This window comes from Mustela nivalis (assembly GCF_964662115.1).
Source record: "Mustela nivalis genome assembly, chromosome: 10".
NCBI lineage: Eukaryota > Metazoa > Chordata > Mammalia > Carnivora > Mustelidae > Mustela > Mustela nivalis.
The window spans coordinates 16,804,985-16,820,210 of record NC_139029.1 but is presented as its reverse complement, the minus strand read 5'-3'; the positions used below and the strand labels follow the sequence as shown (position 1 = coordinate 16,820,210).

At 55.6% G+C, this 15,226-nt stretch overlaps 1 protein-coding gene and 1 long non-coding RNA gene across 2 annotated transcripts in view; one reads left to right on the top strand and one right to left on the bottom strand.

Annotated features, from left to right (window-relative positions):
* Positions 1-729: 729 nt before the first annotated feature.
* GRHL3 (grainyhead like transcription factor 3) overlaps positions 730-15,226 on the bottom strand; it is a 34,450-nt gene continuing 19,953 nt past the window's right edge. The window contains exons 9-16 of the mRNA XM_082687678.1: positions 12,985-13,143; positions 12,336-12,414; positions 12,087-12,220; positions 10,622-10,656; positions 9,377-9,465; positions 8,153-8,238; positions 5,664-5,728; positions 730-1,639 (exon numbers count right to left, since the gene is read on the bottom strand). Coding sequence (XP_082543804.1) covers positions 1,525-1,639; positions 5,664-5,728; positions 8,153-8,238; positions 9,377-9,465; positions 10,622-10,656; positions 12,087-12,220; positions 12,336-12,414; positions 12,985-13,143 — 762 coding nt within the window. The 3' untranslated portion in view covers positions 730-1,524. The remainder of the gene's footprint in view (positions 1,640-5,663; positions 5,729-8,152; positions 8,239-9,376; positions 9,466-10,621; positions 10,657-12,086; positions 12,221-12,335; positions 12,415-12,984; positions 13,144-15,226) is intronic.
* Positions 1,822-5,845, top strand: LOC309842840. The gene is made up of 4 exons (XR_014299795.1): positions 1,822-1,996; positions 2,758-2,844; positions 3,468-3,570; positions 5,685-5,845. It is a non-coding gene; the product is annotated as an uncharacterized lncRNA (long non-coding RNA).

Below are 15,226 nucleotides of genomic sequence, written 5' to 3'. Positions count from 1 at the left end.
AGGGGCCTCAGAGACCCCCCCAGTCAGCTCTGGGACTCTCACGATGATAGTTATAAAGTCCCATGGAGATCCATGTCCCTCATTCATAAGCCAAAGAAACAGGCCTATAGGCGGTGGTGTGCTAGGAAGCTGGAATGAAGGAAGGAAGAAAAAAGGGAGGGGAGGAGGGGTGGAGGAAGGAAAGATGGAGAGGAGGGACGGACGGACGGAGAGAAGGAAGAAGGAAGGAAGGAAGGATGCTCTCATGTGTCACTGTTTCCAAAGGAAATAAAAACCTTGCTTTGTAGGTTTTTACAAACCCACAATTGACAACTTGTCGGTTTCTGGGGTGTAAATACTCCCCCCACAGACCAACATGATGTCACGGCCGCAGAGCTGGGAAGAGAGGGGAGCACCCATTTCTGTAAGCCACCAAGTCAGCTGCAGAGACAATGGCCCCAGCTGTGCAGTCCTTGGCAAGGCCATCCTGGACCTTCCTGGGACTTCTCCATTTCTAGTCAATGGTCTTAAGGTCAGAACATTCAGCCTGTGGGACTGTGCGAGACAGAGATCCCGCCGACATCAGGATCCCGCTGGCTTCCAGGGGGCACCTCTGCTTCTCCAGTGCCCAGCATGCACCACCGGCCTTGGAGTCCAGGGTAAACTACCCACAGGACAGGAGGAAGTGGGTCTAATCAGCTTCCACCCTCTCCTCCTGGGAAGACTTTCACAGAAGGAACAAGTGTAGTATTTGAAGTAATACATACGTAGAATTTTATTACTAAATACCATGTGAGTATACAAAATGCATAATTGAATAACAGCTAAAAAAAAAAAAGTCCAAGAATGTGTAATACACATTTTTTGAAATGATAAAAATGTATCCATGAAAAATATAAAATGTTGCATGTATATACAATATATACTTCTATATATATAACATAAATGAAAATCGTAAATAAGAAATGTGTACATGAGGGAACAGGTATGGAAGCTGTTTTTCTTAGAGCAGCTCTTTGTTCCAATCAATCAGCTCGATTATTTACATCTTCTATACGGAGGAATTCCATGAGAAAGAGAGTGTTTCCTCTCTGGTAACATTTAAAAATTGTTTGTACTGAAAACTGAGAGTTTTCCAGTTAATTGACCAAAGGTCTGAAGTTGATAGAGGAGTCAAGAATGAAAGCTGGATAAGAGTCAAGGAAGCTCTGGGAAAGAGGGTCTGCTTCCACCATCTGAACAGCCAACCAGGAGATGGACTGAAAGGACAAGCTCTTCTGAGGAGGAGGCAGGCTGTGGGGATGTTAGCCAAGATGGGCGGGCGCCGGCAGGAAATCTGGTGTAGATTCAAGCATGAGTTGGGTTCCGGTCAGGACTCTTCCCAGGTCCCTTCCTGACTTGGCATCCGTGGGTTTGCAATGTGAGGGCATTCAAGTAATAGCACTGAGGCACGAAGACAGGTTGTGTGCGGTGTGGGGCCACTTCCCAGATGGCTCCTTGCCTGGGGCCCACCCCAGGGGTTCTGAGGGGGTGGAGGCTTGGGCCTCACAGCTCCTTAAGGATGATCTGAATCTTGCCATCAAGCTCCCCCATGTCCAGCAGAAAGGCGACGTGGTTGCTATAGTGCTGAATGATGTTGTTGTCCATGTTGACCAAGATTCTGGAAGAGAAGAGGAGATGCGTCTAGAATGTAGCAGGCCCCTTGTTTTCAGGGCCTCTGGATGGTAAGGATGACAGTACCGGTTCCTACAAATGTGCCCCCAACATTTCAGGCACATCATGAATGGTCTCCTGACCATCGTGACAACAAAGGTGGAGGGCATGATCCCCAAGCGGCTGGGCCACACCTCCGGTCATGGCCCCTATGGCACCAGACTGACTGGGGAAGACGCAGTAGTACTCCTTTGTCCCCGGGACAGAGAGGACTCAGACATGGAGTGAGAGTTCAAGCGCAAGAGGCTTGGTGGGGCGACCAGCGTGGTTTGGCTGCGCTAAGAGGCTGCGATGTGTCGCTCAGGTAGGCCTGCCTGAATCAGCGGCAGGTGCCACACGAGGCGCCCTCTTGGTTCCACCCCCACAAAGCTGAAACCTCACTGGCAGAGCAAGAGTCTCAAAGGGCTCAGCCCTCTCTCCCCACATTCTCTAGGCAGGGACTTGGGCCAACCCAAGAGGGAAAGGGCCTCCACACTGGGCCCTACACAGGGCGTCAAAGCCACTGTATATGCTGAAGGGCACCCCGCTGGCAGCCGCCTCCCTGATGAAGGGTCTCTCAGGCCCGACCCCATCAGCCGTTCCCTTTGTCTTCACCCATCCACCCCATCCCCCACACTAGCATTGACTGAGGCCTCTCCACCAGCAGGGCCCTGCTCCAAACAAAAACAAGGGCCACTCAGAGATCCCAGACCCTGCCCTCCAGGAGTTTAGAATCTAGTAGGGCCCGAGAAAAGGAATCCTTAGAACCTTATTACTCTGAGTGATAGATGGGGAAGCTGAGATTCAGAGAAGAAATCATTTGCCTGAGGTCACACCATTAACAGACGGCAGAGCTGGGACTTGCGTCCGGACTTCTGTCTCTTTCCACTGTACCACTTTTTTAGAAAGAAAAACACAAAAACCCTATACATAGAAGTTAGGAAGCGGCGTATATGAGAAAGGCAAAATCCAGGCCTGGGGGAAGAGTTCAGATGAGAGTTCAGAGTTCAGTTTCAAGTGGGGCAGGAGTCAGGGGGCTAAGGGTCTCAGACTACTGCTCCTGACGGGTCGCTGTCTGTTTTCCAGGGGAACCCCCCACCCCACCCCCACAGGAGGCGGTAGCCCTGTCCCTGTCATCCCCCAGGTCCGGAGGAAGGAGACCTTGCTGAAGCAGTGAGCCTAAACCTCTGGCCTACATCCCAGCCTCTGAGCCGCTGCAGCCAGACACAGCTACTTTCTGGAAGCAGGGCTGGTCTCAGGCTCCCAGGCCAGGGTGCTGACTGCCGGGTCTAATTACGGGTTCCCACTTTCTCAGATCCCATCAGCCATTCCTTCATCTCACAGAGGGATCTCTGTCTGGGGGCTGCAGGCTGGGCCAGAGGGGTGTGTGCTGGGTCAGCGGGCCAGGTTTGTGTGGGTTTCTGATAGTGTTATTTCCGGGGTGCTTCTGGGTGCTGGGCACCGAGTGCCTTGCCTGCATGAACTTGAAGGCGCCTCCACCCACGCCCCAGCAGAGCTCCCAGCAGGCCCAGAGGGCACACCTCCATACAAGGCACCCCAGACAAGACCCCAGACCCTTCCCCCTCGAGGGCAGTGACAAGTGGGCCCTAGCAGCTGGGCTTGCTGGGAACCACTGCCCCAGAACAGGGGCCTCTTGTCCCTTGCCAACTTCTAGCTGTCTTCTGTCCTGGTTTGCCGGAAACCCTTGGCCAGCTACCAGACAAACAATGTATTTGTTCATCTTTCAAGCATTCAGTGGTGCTTGTAAAGCTGATTGTATCTACCTTTGTCCACAGGACTTTCAGGAGGGTTCTGTGAAAATAAACGAGGCCACCGATTGGAATAGAGTCTGATGCCGAGGGAGGCGGCAGATGACCTTGGCCTCTCCTTTCCCAAAAGGTTTTTTTTTTTTGCGGACTCTTCTCATTTAAGCATCTCAGATGACCCTAGGCCTGAGGGCTTCATGGTTGGGGGTGTGTATGGGGTGTAGGGTGCCTCTGAAGGGTGGCTGAGCGACGCCCTGGGCAATGGAGCCAAGCAAATGAAAGGCCTGGCTACGGCCTTTACTTGCACATTGCTTAGTGGTTAGAGGAAAAAGCAGGAGGCAAGATAAAATAGTGGGTGCTTGCAAAGGCCTTAGGTTGCTAGTTACTCGCTGGACCCTGGGACTCCCTAAACGTCAGTTTCCTCATCTCTAAAAATCCAGAACTCCATACCAAACTCAAAAGGTCCATGAGATGACGCTGGGGAGTTATTCAGCCCAGAGCCTAGCACACAGAAGGTGCTCCACACATGGGAGTTATTAAAATTTGGATTTAAATAGCTGGCTGAGGCTTAAGAGAAAGATTCTGCCAGTGGGGCCCAGGCATCCTTGTAGGATTTCCCTGCCCCCAAATCACACACACACACACACACACACACACACACACACACACACACACCCCTACTTCCTAGCCCCTCGGCCCAGACTGCGGTAGGACCCGAGGGAGGCCGGCGACAGGTGGGGCTGCAGCCAGGGGCACGAGCACGGGCATCGAAGGGGAAGTGGGGCTGGGCTTGTCCGGGCAAAGCAGAGCCTGCCCTCTGCGAGGAGGATTCCGCTCCAGAGAGCGTGTGAGCCCCTGTCTGAAACCGAAACTTGGAAGAAAAAAAACACACAAAACCCTAGATACTCATACAACCAAAACCAAACGGGTCCTTTCCCAGGGGCTGCAGGACAGCCCCCCTCCCCCCCTGCCCTGTGGGAGGCTGGGTGGGAACCAAGGAGGAGGGAGGGTGGGAGGCCAGCCCCTGGGCCTGCCTGGATGGGGCAGCGCCTGGGTACAAAGCCGGCCTGTCTTTGCAAAGCCTTCTGAGAAGGAGAGCCCGCAGACAGTAGCCACGGGGCGGTGCCCAAGCACCTTCCTGGGGACACAGCAAGTGTAGCCGCAGTTACACGGTCATGAGCAGGAGGACGGGGTCTGAGCTGCAGGCAGGGCCCTGAGAGTGCATCCTCTGGGCACAAAATTGATGCAACAATTCCTCACTGGCCTGGAGGCCCCATGCTGGGCTGGTGCAGGGACTCAGTTAGCAAGGGCTGTGAGGGTCCAGTTCACTGGCTCTGACCAGGGGACAAAAATCTGGGGGAGGGGAAGCAGTCACCACGTGACCCTCCATCTCCCCCTCCCCCACCAAGGGCTCTCCAGGACAGGTAGCCAAGGGTGCTGTAGTGGTGTTGAGCACTAATCCCCAGAGACCCACAGTAGGTGCCACATTGCCCCGCCCTCTGGAAGGTAAAGCTTTGTTCACTCCTGCCTCATCCAGACCTGAAGGTGGAGGCCTGTGGAGCACCCCCGGGGGTGGGGTGGGGGTGGGGGGCTCTCTCAAAACCACACCCGGTCACCTCAGGTCACCTCACCGGTCACCGCTCCCTTTCCAGACTCCTCCCCAGCCACTCTCTCCTTGGGCCCCTGACTCAACCAGCGGCAGCGCTACTGGGCCCTTCGGCCTCCTGGCCTTTCCTCCGCTGTTCCTGCTCCCGAATATTGCTTAGCACCTCTGAGCCTCAGTTTCCCTATCTGTGAAGTGTGAGTCACGGTGTCTACCTCATAGTGCGGCTGTGAGAGTTAAGTGGGATATGTGTAGTCCCACATCTGCCACACGGTAGGCGGACGAGGGAATGGTAGTCACTCTCGCCAGCATTATGATCAAATGACTTGGCTATCCCATGGCCTTGGACTTGGGTCTGGCTCTTCTGATCTCTGGGCCTGCCCTGGCCTCCATCTGTGGTCTCTACAAAGACCCTTCCCTCCGTCTGCCTCTTCTTTCCTTCCCGGTGCTGGTCAGTGTCTGGTCTCTACAAGTGGCCTTGCCTGACTGGGGGCTTTCGGCCCAACTGCACAGCCCTTGAACTCTCCACAAAGCCAACGCATTGGGAGCTCCCTGAGCCAACATTTCAGAGGGAAAGGGTCCGCGAGGGGGTCACGAGAGGGAGAGCTGTTCTGAGCACTTACCCCCGCTTACATTTCTTGTAGACTTTGTAAATGTTCTCTTCAGGGAAGCCATACTTCTCGGAGATCTGGAAGAGAGCAGGAGGGGGTTGTTATCTGCTGCCCAAACTGGATCCCTTCCAGCCTTTCATACTCTGACTTCTACTTCCTGGTTATAAAAGTAATATACATCCCTACTGTGGAAAAATGCGAAGAAGAAGTTTACAATTGTCCATAATCCTGTTTCACAGAGACGAACATGTGGGTGCACTCTCTCCCATCTTTGGGCCACAGTGTAGATTTTTTACCTTTCACATGGATAGCTTTATAGAACCTTCTTACTTCCCGTCGTATGTTATAAGCCTTCCCGCATCACAGCAAACCCCTGACAGACTACACGTTTCGTGACTGTACTATATCCCAAAGAGCATCCCTCGGGTCCCCCAACCCCTGCCCAAAGCCAGTGCCCAAAGCCCCCCACTCAGCAGCTGCCGACTCTGGGTGAGCTAGTGGTGGAGACAGTCGTGCTAGAGGAAGGGACCAAACTGGCCTGTTTGAAACCCTCGGGGCAGTTCCCGGAGTGAGGAAGACCTCCATAAATGGTCACTGTTGTTTTCGAAGGGGAGCCCTGGGGAGGCTCCTGTCCCGTCATGAGGGGGATCGCCCAGGTAGTGTCCCCCTTGCGGCAGGCATGACGAACCCCATCGGATGGGTGAGAATGCCAAGCTCCACGAGGATAAACCACGCACCCTAGGCCCAGCCAGGTCCCAGGTTTCCTGCCCCATCACATCCCAGGACATTAGTGCTCATCCTGCGGATGGGGAGCCCGAGGCTCAGAGGCCTGTGAATGGCCTGCCTGAGCTCACTTCTCCCCAGACAGCCGGAAGTCACCTCTGGGGCTGACAGGCTTGGTCTGCTCCCAGCTCTACCACCTGGAGCGCATACTCTGAGTGCGTCCCCTTACGTTGCTGAGCCCCAGCTTCCTCGTTTATAAAACGGGAGCAAGCACGGGAGGTCCACACAGTGTGGTTCTGCTCAGGAACTGAGAAGAGGATGCGAAGAGTCCAGCCCAGGGTCTCACCCTGGTGAGAGGCTCAGTCAGAGGTTGCTATCTGCTGTTACCTGCCTTGAAGCGGCAGCGAGCCCCTGATCAAGGGCTTCAGGCTTAGGTCCTCTCTGGGCCTTTTAGGAAGAGGATCAGATTCAGCTTCTCAGTTATTCTCTGTCCTGACAGAGATCCCTCTGAGCCAGAAAAATTCTTAGACTATTTACGTGGATGGCAATATGGCTGGAAGCTACCAGGAGAAAGATCTCAATTCAGTCTAAAGAAGAACTCAGGAACTTCCTAACCATAAGCTGCACAAAGACAGCACAGGCTGCCCTGTATGGTGGTGAGCTCTCCATCCCTGGGAGTATACAAGTCAAGAGTGGGTATCCACTTGGAAGAGCTACTGGGAACAGAGCTCAAATATGAGATGGGGACCCTTTTAGGTACGGTCCAACCCAAAGACTCTGAGTTAATGTTCAGATAACATTACTGGACTTTCATGAGGCCAGCTTCTGGGGCTGGTGCCAACCAAGCAGGGAGGACAATCTGTAAAGGGACCAGGAGAGTAACGCAGAGTGGGGAGAGCCTGGGCTGGACTTCAGCTCTGTCACTTACCCACTTGGGTAAGTCGCCTGATGGCTGGGAGGCTGTTTCCTCATGAAAATGAACAGATAATAACAGTACCCACTTTTGGGGGGTGTTAGGAAATTTTGGTAAGCTAGCAAATGCTGCATGCCTGACAAAATGCTTGGCACATAGTGGGTCTTCAGTAAAAGGTAGCTGGTGTTACTATTGGTTCACTCTCCCTTCCCCGGCCCACCATGTTGGAACCCTCTGGCTGTCCTGTGTGGTTCAGCCTTCAAGCCCAGCTGGCCCTGGTGGAGGCTCATGTTTGCTCAGTTCTTTGCTGAGCCACAAAGCTGCTGTGGGTCTCATTCAAAGCTGTTTCACCTGCTCTCTGGTAGTTTGGGGAGGGCTGGGGAAGGTCTCCTTGCCGAGACACCACCTTTCGCTGCCACTCCCCACCCCCCAGAGCCCCCCAGCCAACCACAAGCTGCAGGAATGAGGCCCCCCTGGAAGAGAAAGAAGAGTATCTCTGGGGCCTGCCTTTTGGGGTTTCATTCCCATTAAAACAGAAACAGGTTTGCAAAGCCAACAAAAAGCTCTGGCCTGTCAGACAGCAGCCATCAGATTAAGGAGGATTTATGGTGTGTGTGACTCCCAGGGTGGAGCCAGGGTTCTGGCTGGGAGATAACATCACAGAGGCACGCCCCCACCAGCCAGGCCTGGAGGCCCCCCCTAAATGGGGTGGGACAGGTGGACCATCAGAAAGCCACGGTTCCAGCGTATTCCTCCTCAGAGCCTTCCTGTGTGAAATCAGAACTGTGGAGTGACGGGTGGGGGACAGGAACACAGAGTGGGGGTCCGGCCAGAGCTGGGGGCAGGGGGTCCCAGAGCCTCTTACCGCATTCCTCAGCCCTTTCAGATCTGGGGTCTTCAACATGAGAGCATCAAACACTTCCTCAGTCTCCCTCCGCACGTACAACAGAACTGAGAGGCAAAGAGGTGGGTTTTAGTGGTAAGGGGAGGACAAATGAGCCTGGGAATATACCTCAGGGGATGGGAGAATCTTCAAAAATATTATTTTTTTAAGTTTTTTTTTTTTTTAATTAGAGAGAGAGAAGCACAGAGGGAGAGAGAGAAGGAGACTCCCCACTGAGCAGCCAGCCCGATGTGGGACTCGATCCCAGGACCCCGAGATCGTGACCTGAGCAGATGCTTAACAGACTGAGCCAACCAGGTGTTCCCTCTGCCCAAATATTATTTGTACCATAAGGCTGATGTCTGCAGAAAGGGCAAATTCCTGCTGAGGGTCTGTACCCTGATAGGAAACACCACCCAGCTCTGCAGGTCCTGCACTCAGACTGGGCTGACTTGGGCAGGCTCGAATCCCTCCCTGCTCTACTGCCTGCCAGCTAGGTGACCTTGAAGACATTTTCCCATCACTGAACCTCATGTTATCCAAATGGAAAATGGAGGTGGCTCTGCCCTCTATGTCACAGAGTTGTTGGGGAATTAATGACATGACATTTTAAATACTGAGGGCAAAAAAAAACAACCCAAAAAACAAAAAACAAAAAAACAAGTGTAGTACAAGGCTCAATTCAAGGTTGCCAAAAGCTTTTGATCTTAGCTGCTGGTTGGTTTCTTCTTGATAATCAGCTTCAGCCTCCCAGAGGTTTGGGCATACCCCCCTCTCCCAGGAAGTCACAGATTTAGGCTGTGGAAGCCAGAAAGCCAGGTACGGAAACCCAACTCTTTTCCATCCCCCCCACCCTCGGCCCCAGCAGAGAAGGCGGGCACTTGCGCAACACAATGAGCCTGTTGCCCTTTGCCAGCTGCCACAGGATGCCCATGTCTACCAAAGCCAGAGGAGGCAGAAGCCCTCCAGCTGCATGGACCTCTCTCCAAGCACCGGGGGCTTCCCCCGGCCCCCACCCCACCCTCAAGCCTTGGCCCAACTCCAGCTCTGAGGAGTGAGGCAGCCCCTCGCGCCTTCTCTGCTGGGTTGGATGCTGCCCTGGCTGCCTGGGCCCCGGTAGGTGTTTGAGGCTTTGGGGCCTGTTTCATGGGGAGCTGGGGACTCTGTGGTGGGTTCTGACAATGGATGGGCCGGGAGTGAAGGTACCTCTCTGAAGATCGTCTTCCTTGGCCTTTTTGGAGGGCAGAGGCTCAAAGTCCTCAGTGAAGGGTGAGCAGGTGCGTTTCAGAGGCAACCTGGGGGGGGAAGGGGGGACAGAGGGGAAAGGGAGGGGCTTGTGAGAAACCCAAGGGGATCCCAGAGTCCGAAGGGACCCCAGAGGTACAGAAGATCCCATGAAGGCAGACCCAAAGCAGTGGCAAGGCGGTGCAAGCAGCAGATTCTAGAATTGTCCCTAGAATTGGGACAGCCTGGGTTCAAATCTCACTCACTAGCTGGGTGACTCGGGGGAGTCCCTTAGTCCCTCAGGGTCCCCATCTATCCAATGGGGTGACAAAACAATGACAACAAGACTTCATAAAGTCGTGAGGCTGCAGGAGATCACACAGACAGCTTCCAGAGCTGCGAGTGGGGTGCAGCAGGGCCTTGGGGAATGACGACTGTTTCGCCATCAGTAGGATGGTTTTTTGAAAGAATCTACTTGGATGGGCAGTGGGGAGAGGGGGCAGGGCTACGGGATTTGGAGTAAGGCACACGGAGGTGCCAGCCTGCCGGCGCTGTGTGAGCTTGGCCAAGTCACTTGGCTTCTCTGAGCCTTGGCTTCCTCATCCGTCAAGGAGAGCAAATGCCCCTGCTTGCGTGCCCCATGGGGGCTGTGGTGGGGGGTCAGGTGACCTAATTTGGTATGGAGGCCCCTCCTGAAAGGTACCCCTTGTTTATGGGGGCAGGACACCGAGACCAACAACAAACGAGCTTTCCCTTTTACCCACCACCTTCTCATCCCTGGGCCTGCGAGGCCATGCTCCCCCTCGGACAGACCTCTAGGCTAGAGAGAAGGACATCAGGAGGGGACAAGTCACCAGGCCCCTCCCTCGCCTCCTGGAGTCTTGGTGGGGTGTGGATCCCCCGGTCCGTCCTGCAGCACAGTGTCCCCTCCTTGCTCCCCACATCTGCTCTACCATCTTGGAGGCTTCTTCTTTCGCTTTTTACAAGCATGTGTCTCGCCAGAGATTCGCCAACTTTTCACATAAAACAAACCCATAAAAACGTGGGCAGTTTCAGTGAGAAAGGAGCGTGAATCTAGCTTGGGGGCTGGGGGAAGAGTCTCCCGGCTGCTTCCTCGGTGCCCCTGCCCTGGCTTGTGGCGGGGGTGGGCAGCGCAAGCAGTGGAAGGCTGGGTGGGGGCGGGGAGGGGGTGAGGAGGCCCCTCGCTGTTTCTGTTTCTCTCCGTACCTGTTGGAGCTGCTCTGACCCGCCGAGGGCACTGCCTGCAATGAAGACGAAAGACATTTTCCATCACATGCAGGAAGATGAGAGGGGCCTTCTGCTGCTGGAGGCTTTCTGGGAGGAGGGGGCCCAATCTTTGATGGGAGGGAGGTGGGGGGAGGGGAGATGCAGTTGGAATGCCTTTCCAGCTCATTCTGCTCAAACTAAGTCCTCTTAAGTGAGCTGCGATCGTGGGACGAAAGGCAGCATCCACCCCAGGGAGAACCAGTCGGGGACTCGGTGGACACAGGAGGCGTTGAAGAAATATGGCAGACCCTGTGTGCCCCACCTGAGCCCCAGCTCGCCCAGAAGGGCCAGGACTGCACACCACCCTGCAGCTGGGAACAGGGCCCCTCTCTTCCCCATGGAGCAGCCATCAACCTGGCCACAGGGCCCTTAATCCCAAGAGAGTGGCCATCTCCTGACTTGGGGCCTTTGGCTAGGGAGAAGAACTAGAGTCATGCAGCCATCAGACTATGGGGTCACAGAACCGCTTCCGGGGCGGCGGGGCGGGGGGCAGTGATGGGAGGATGGCGGACACAGGAAGGGTTTTAAGTATGTGCCACCGGCCACATCAGTACTGGCTGCCCATTGGGTTCCATAAACTCTTAGTGCACTGAACGCATCTTGGACAGCAAGAGCTATTTCTGCAAACGTTCTCAGCTACATGGCGGTAGGGGAGGGATCCTCGATGGAAGGAAAATCAAATTGTTTAATATGGAAGCAAACTACTAGCCAGGCTCACCCATCCTGATTCCCCCACTGACATGCTGTGCGGCCTTCTCTGGAAAATGGAGGGGACAAGAGTATCTACCTCAAAGGATGGCTCCCCGGCCCAAGAGGTGCTGTAGCTAGAGTTTCCGGGCTCGGCTTCTGAAGCCCAGGCGCCTGGGTCCAAACCCTGGCTCTGCCCGTGCTGTGGGGTTTGGTCTCTGGGCCTCAATGTCCACCCCACGAATCCAGGGAGAACGACAGTGTCCGGCTGATAGGGAGGCAGGGAGGGGGCGAGAGGTGGTGCGTGGGGGGCCTCGAGAGCAGTGCCTGGCATATAGTGAGCGCTCACAGGCCTTGCCATGACCACCGTGGTCCACTCCATGGGGAGCCAGCCACCATCTAATTTGGGGCTCAGAAACTAGAAACCTCCATGAATGCTCCAAGCATGAACACTTCGACAGTTAGGAAGTCCATTTCTTCAATTGACTTTCTCTCCAGTAGAAAAGGTCACTAACATTGTCCGAACAAGTGTCCATTCTTTAATCCCATGGGATTCGGTAAAAGTATCTTCATTTTGATGTAAAAAAATATCCAGACCTACGCTGTCTAAACTGGCCTGTTGTGGCCGCGTGGCAGGGGCCTCTGCACCAATCAGCGACGATTGCCCCCTCCCCGCCCCCGCCAGAGGCTGAGACCCTCTCTGGCCAGAGACCCTCACCCCTCCAGGACGCTGCAGGCCGGAGAAGTGCACGTTGGGGATGAACAGCACGGGCGGGGTCTCCAGGTCAGCCTCAGGCCGCAGGTATGTGGTCTCATTGCCCCTGAAGCCGGACAGCAGGCAGCCCTTGATGCCTGATGAGAAAAGGAAAGCCCTGTGTCTGGGACCCCTCCGTTCACACCCCCAGTCTCCAGTCTCCATCTCCCCTTTGCCCCAGGCCAGCCCAGCCCCTGGCCCGTCCCCACTGACCACTGCTGCTGGAGTCGGGGCACTTGACCTTCCTCCGGAACTGCTTCCGCTCATCATCCCTCATTTTCCTCTCTGCTCCCTGCAGGGAAGCGGGGAAGGGGGGTCACCAAGGGTCTTGGGAGGGCCTGGCTGTCTTGCATCTTCACTACGGGCCAGCCTTCTGGGGCTGCCAGACTTCTAGAGCTGCTGTCTTCCCAGAGTGAGACCAGGAAATGGGAAAGTAGCAGTGCCCAACCCGTCGGGCCCAGCCCAGCCCAGCCCAGCCTTGTCTGAAGTCATTCCAGGCCATGAGAGACAGACAGACATGGAGAGAGAGGAACAGGCAGAGAAGCATGAGGAAAGTGGAATGAAAGAAGGACAAGGAGAAGAAAGAGAAACATGAGAGAGACAGACACAGAAAGACACCTGGAGAGATCTTCGGAGAGATCTAGAAAGAGATCTTCAGAAGGAGACTGAGAGGGGAGACAGCAGCACAGAGAAAGGGAGGAAAATATACTTCGAGGCCAGGACAGACAATGACAAGCCCACAGAGGAGGGAGACAGGCCGAGAGCAAGAAGCAGAGAGAAACAGACACACCCCACATGGCTGGGGAGGGCACACCAGTGGGAGCTGGCCCTTCCCCCTCCCAGAGCCCCCAACCCCGGCCACCTTGTCACAAAAGATCTTGATCTGGCAGACGGCTCGGTGCACCAGGCGCTCGGCGCCTGAGCCGCAGTCATAGGTGTCGATCTGCAGGTTCAGGGGGACACCCTTTACCCCCTTCTGCGAGGAGAAGTCTGTGCTGAGGCAGTTGACACCGATGAACACCTGGGGACAGACAGGGGAGCTGGAGAAACAGTGGGCCCTGCACCAGCCCTGCTGTCCCTCGAGCACTGCTCGCTGAGCCTACTGTGCACCTGGGGAGTCACGCCTGTGGAAGGCGCCCATCACCATCACCGACGGCCAGACTGGGGCTCAGGGTGGCACGCCAGCCTTCTCCAGGGGACATGGGGGTGGGTGTGGGTGCGGCCCAGTTGGCGAGGCAGCTCCCACTAGACTGCCCAGGGCAGCCCAAAGGATCAAGGCCCTGAGAAGGAGATGAGGAGGTCCCTCAGGGGCTTTCATGAAAGTCCAGAGCCTCATTGTTCTGCCACCAAGAGTGAGGAGGTATGGAAGGGCCATAGCCCGTTCCCCCTGGGTCCAGAAGACCACCTTCCCACTGGCCTCGAGCCACAGGAGTGAGACCCTGCCCCTCTGCGCCCTTGCCTACAGCTCCAGCTATCACTGGACCTGTCCCCCGCCTTTTACAGCCAAGGAAACAGGGGCTCTGTGCAGAGAGGGGAGCTGCGGATGTTTCCACATGCCAGCAGAATGAGCCTGGACATGGGGCCACCCGGCCTGGGGTTGGGAAGCTGGGCTCAGTCACTCACTGGCCATGTGGCTTTAGACGAGTGCACTAACCTCACAGAGCCTCAGTTTTCTTACCTGCAAAATGGAGATAATTAAACCTACTTCATGTAGCTGTGAGGGCATGTGGCGCCCCTAGTGGGCCGGGCATGTAGTGACCTGTTGTGGTGAGTGGGACCACTGGAGTCTCAACTCAAAGCCTAGGAGGCCCAGCTGACGGTGGGGTGAGTCCCAGCCCAGAGACTCCCTGGCAGGCTCGCCTGGTGACTGCCTACCTGACTGACTCCTCCCTGGGGTGCCAGGGCCAGACCCCACTCCAGACTGGACACTGTTCCTTGGGACATTTCCCTTGGAAGTGATCCTGACCTGCCCAGGTAGGGGTGGGGTATGGGGCCTTTGTGGACCCCCTTCCCTCCTTGGCTGTGGGGGCCAGGCCCCCAGATGCATACCAGACATACCTCCCCCTCAGCCAACTCAGCCCTAATGCAGCTCCCACCCAGCTCACACCTGAGAAAGACCCACGCCTGGGGGCTTCAGGGCCTGTGAGAAAATCCCAACCGAAACCCAGCGCTCCCTTCCGACGAAACTCTTTCCCCGCCTCCCGGCACCGGAGGCCCCAGCTCCTCCTTCAGCCCCTGGTATCTGTTTGAAAACGAATAATCCCTCACTTTTGTGCCTCCCTTTGTGTTTTCAGAGCCCCCTTCAGCTCTGTTTTCTCCAGGCAGCCACGGCGGCCCAGGCCCGTGAGGCCAGCCCTCCAGCTTGTCCAGGCCAGAAAAGTCCTTGCCATGAGCTGGACCCAACCCTGGTCTGAGAGGGTGGGCCTGGCCCAAGGAGACAAAGGACAGGCCCAAGGTCACCCAGCCCCGGCTCTCAGACCAGTGCCCTTTCCACAATGCTGGCTCTCCAAACAGGAAACCAAGCATGGCCCAGAGAGGCCCAGAGGCACACAGCAAGTTGGCCTTGGGCACTAAGCGGCTGGGATGAAAAAAATCACCAGAGGCTCCACTTTCAGGCCTCTCAGATGGGTCTGGCACTGGGCCCGTCTCTGAGACATGCATGATCCTAGGGAATTTTCACCACAACCCCCGGAGGCAGACTATTGTTCCCTTTCTATGGACATAAGAAATGAAGTCACTGGGACTTCGGCCTCCTCTAGCAGAACCCAAAGCATTCTTCCTGCACCCCTGACTGGCCTGCAAGTCGGGAAACCTGGCGTCATGGATGGCTGGCTGTGTGACCTCGCACGTGGCTCGGTTTTCCCATCTGGTGAATGGGTGGGTACGATTCGCCACAACAGCCCCTGTTGCTGAGCCAGGGCGGCCTCTACCCTTTACTTATCGCACGTGATCCTCATGTGAACCCCCTCAGTTGGAGCTATCGTTGGATCCCAAATTTACAGGCAAGGCACTGATCCAAGGTCACAGGGCTGGGACATAGGCCTAGCCTTTCTAGAAGCCTGCGCTTCTCTTCCTTCCACTCTGTATCCTGCCCCCTCCACAGG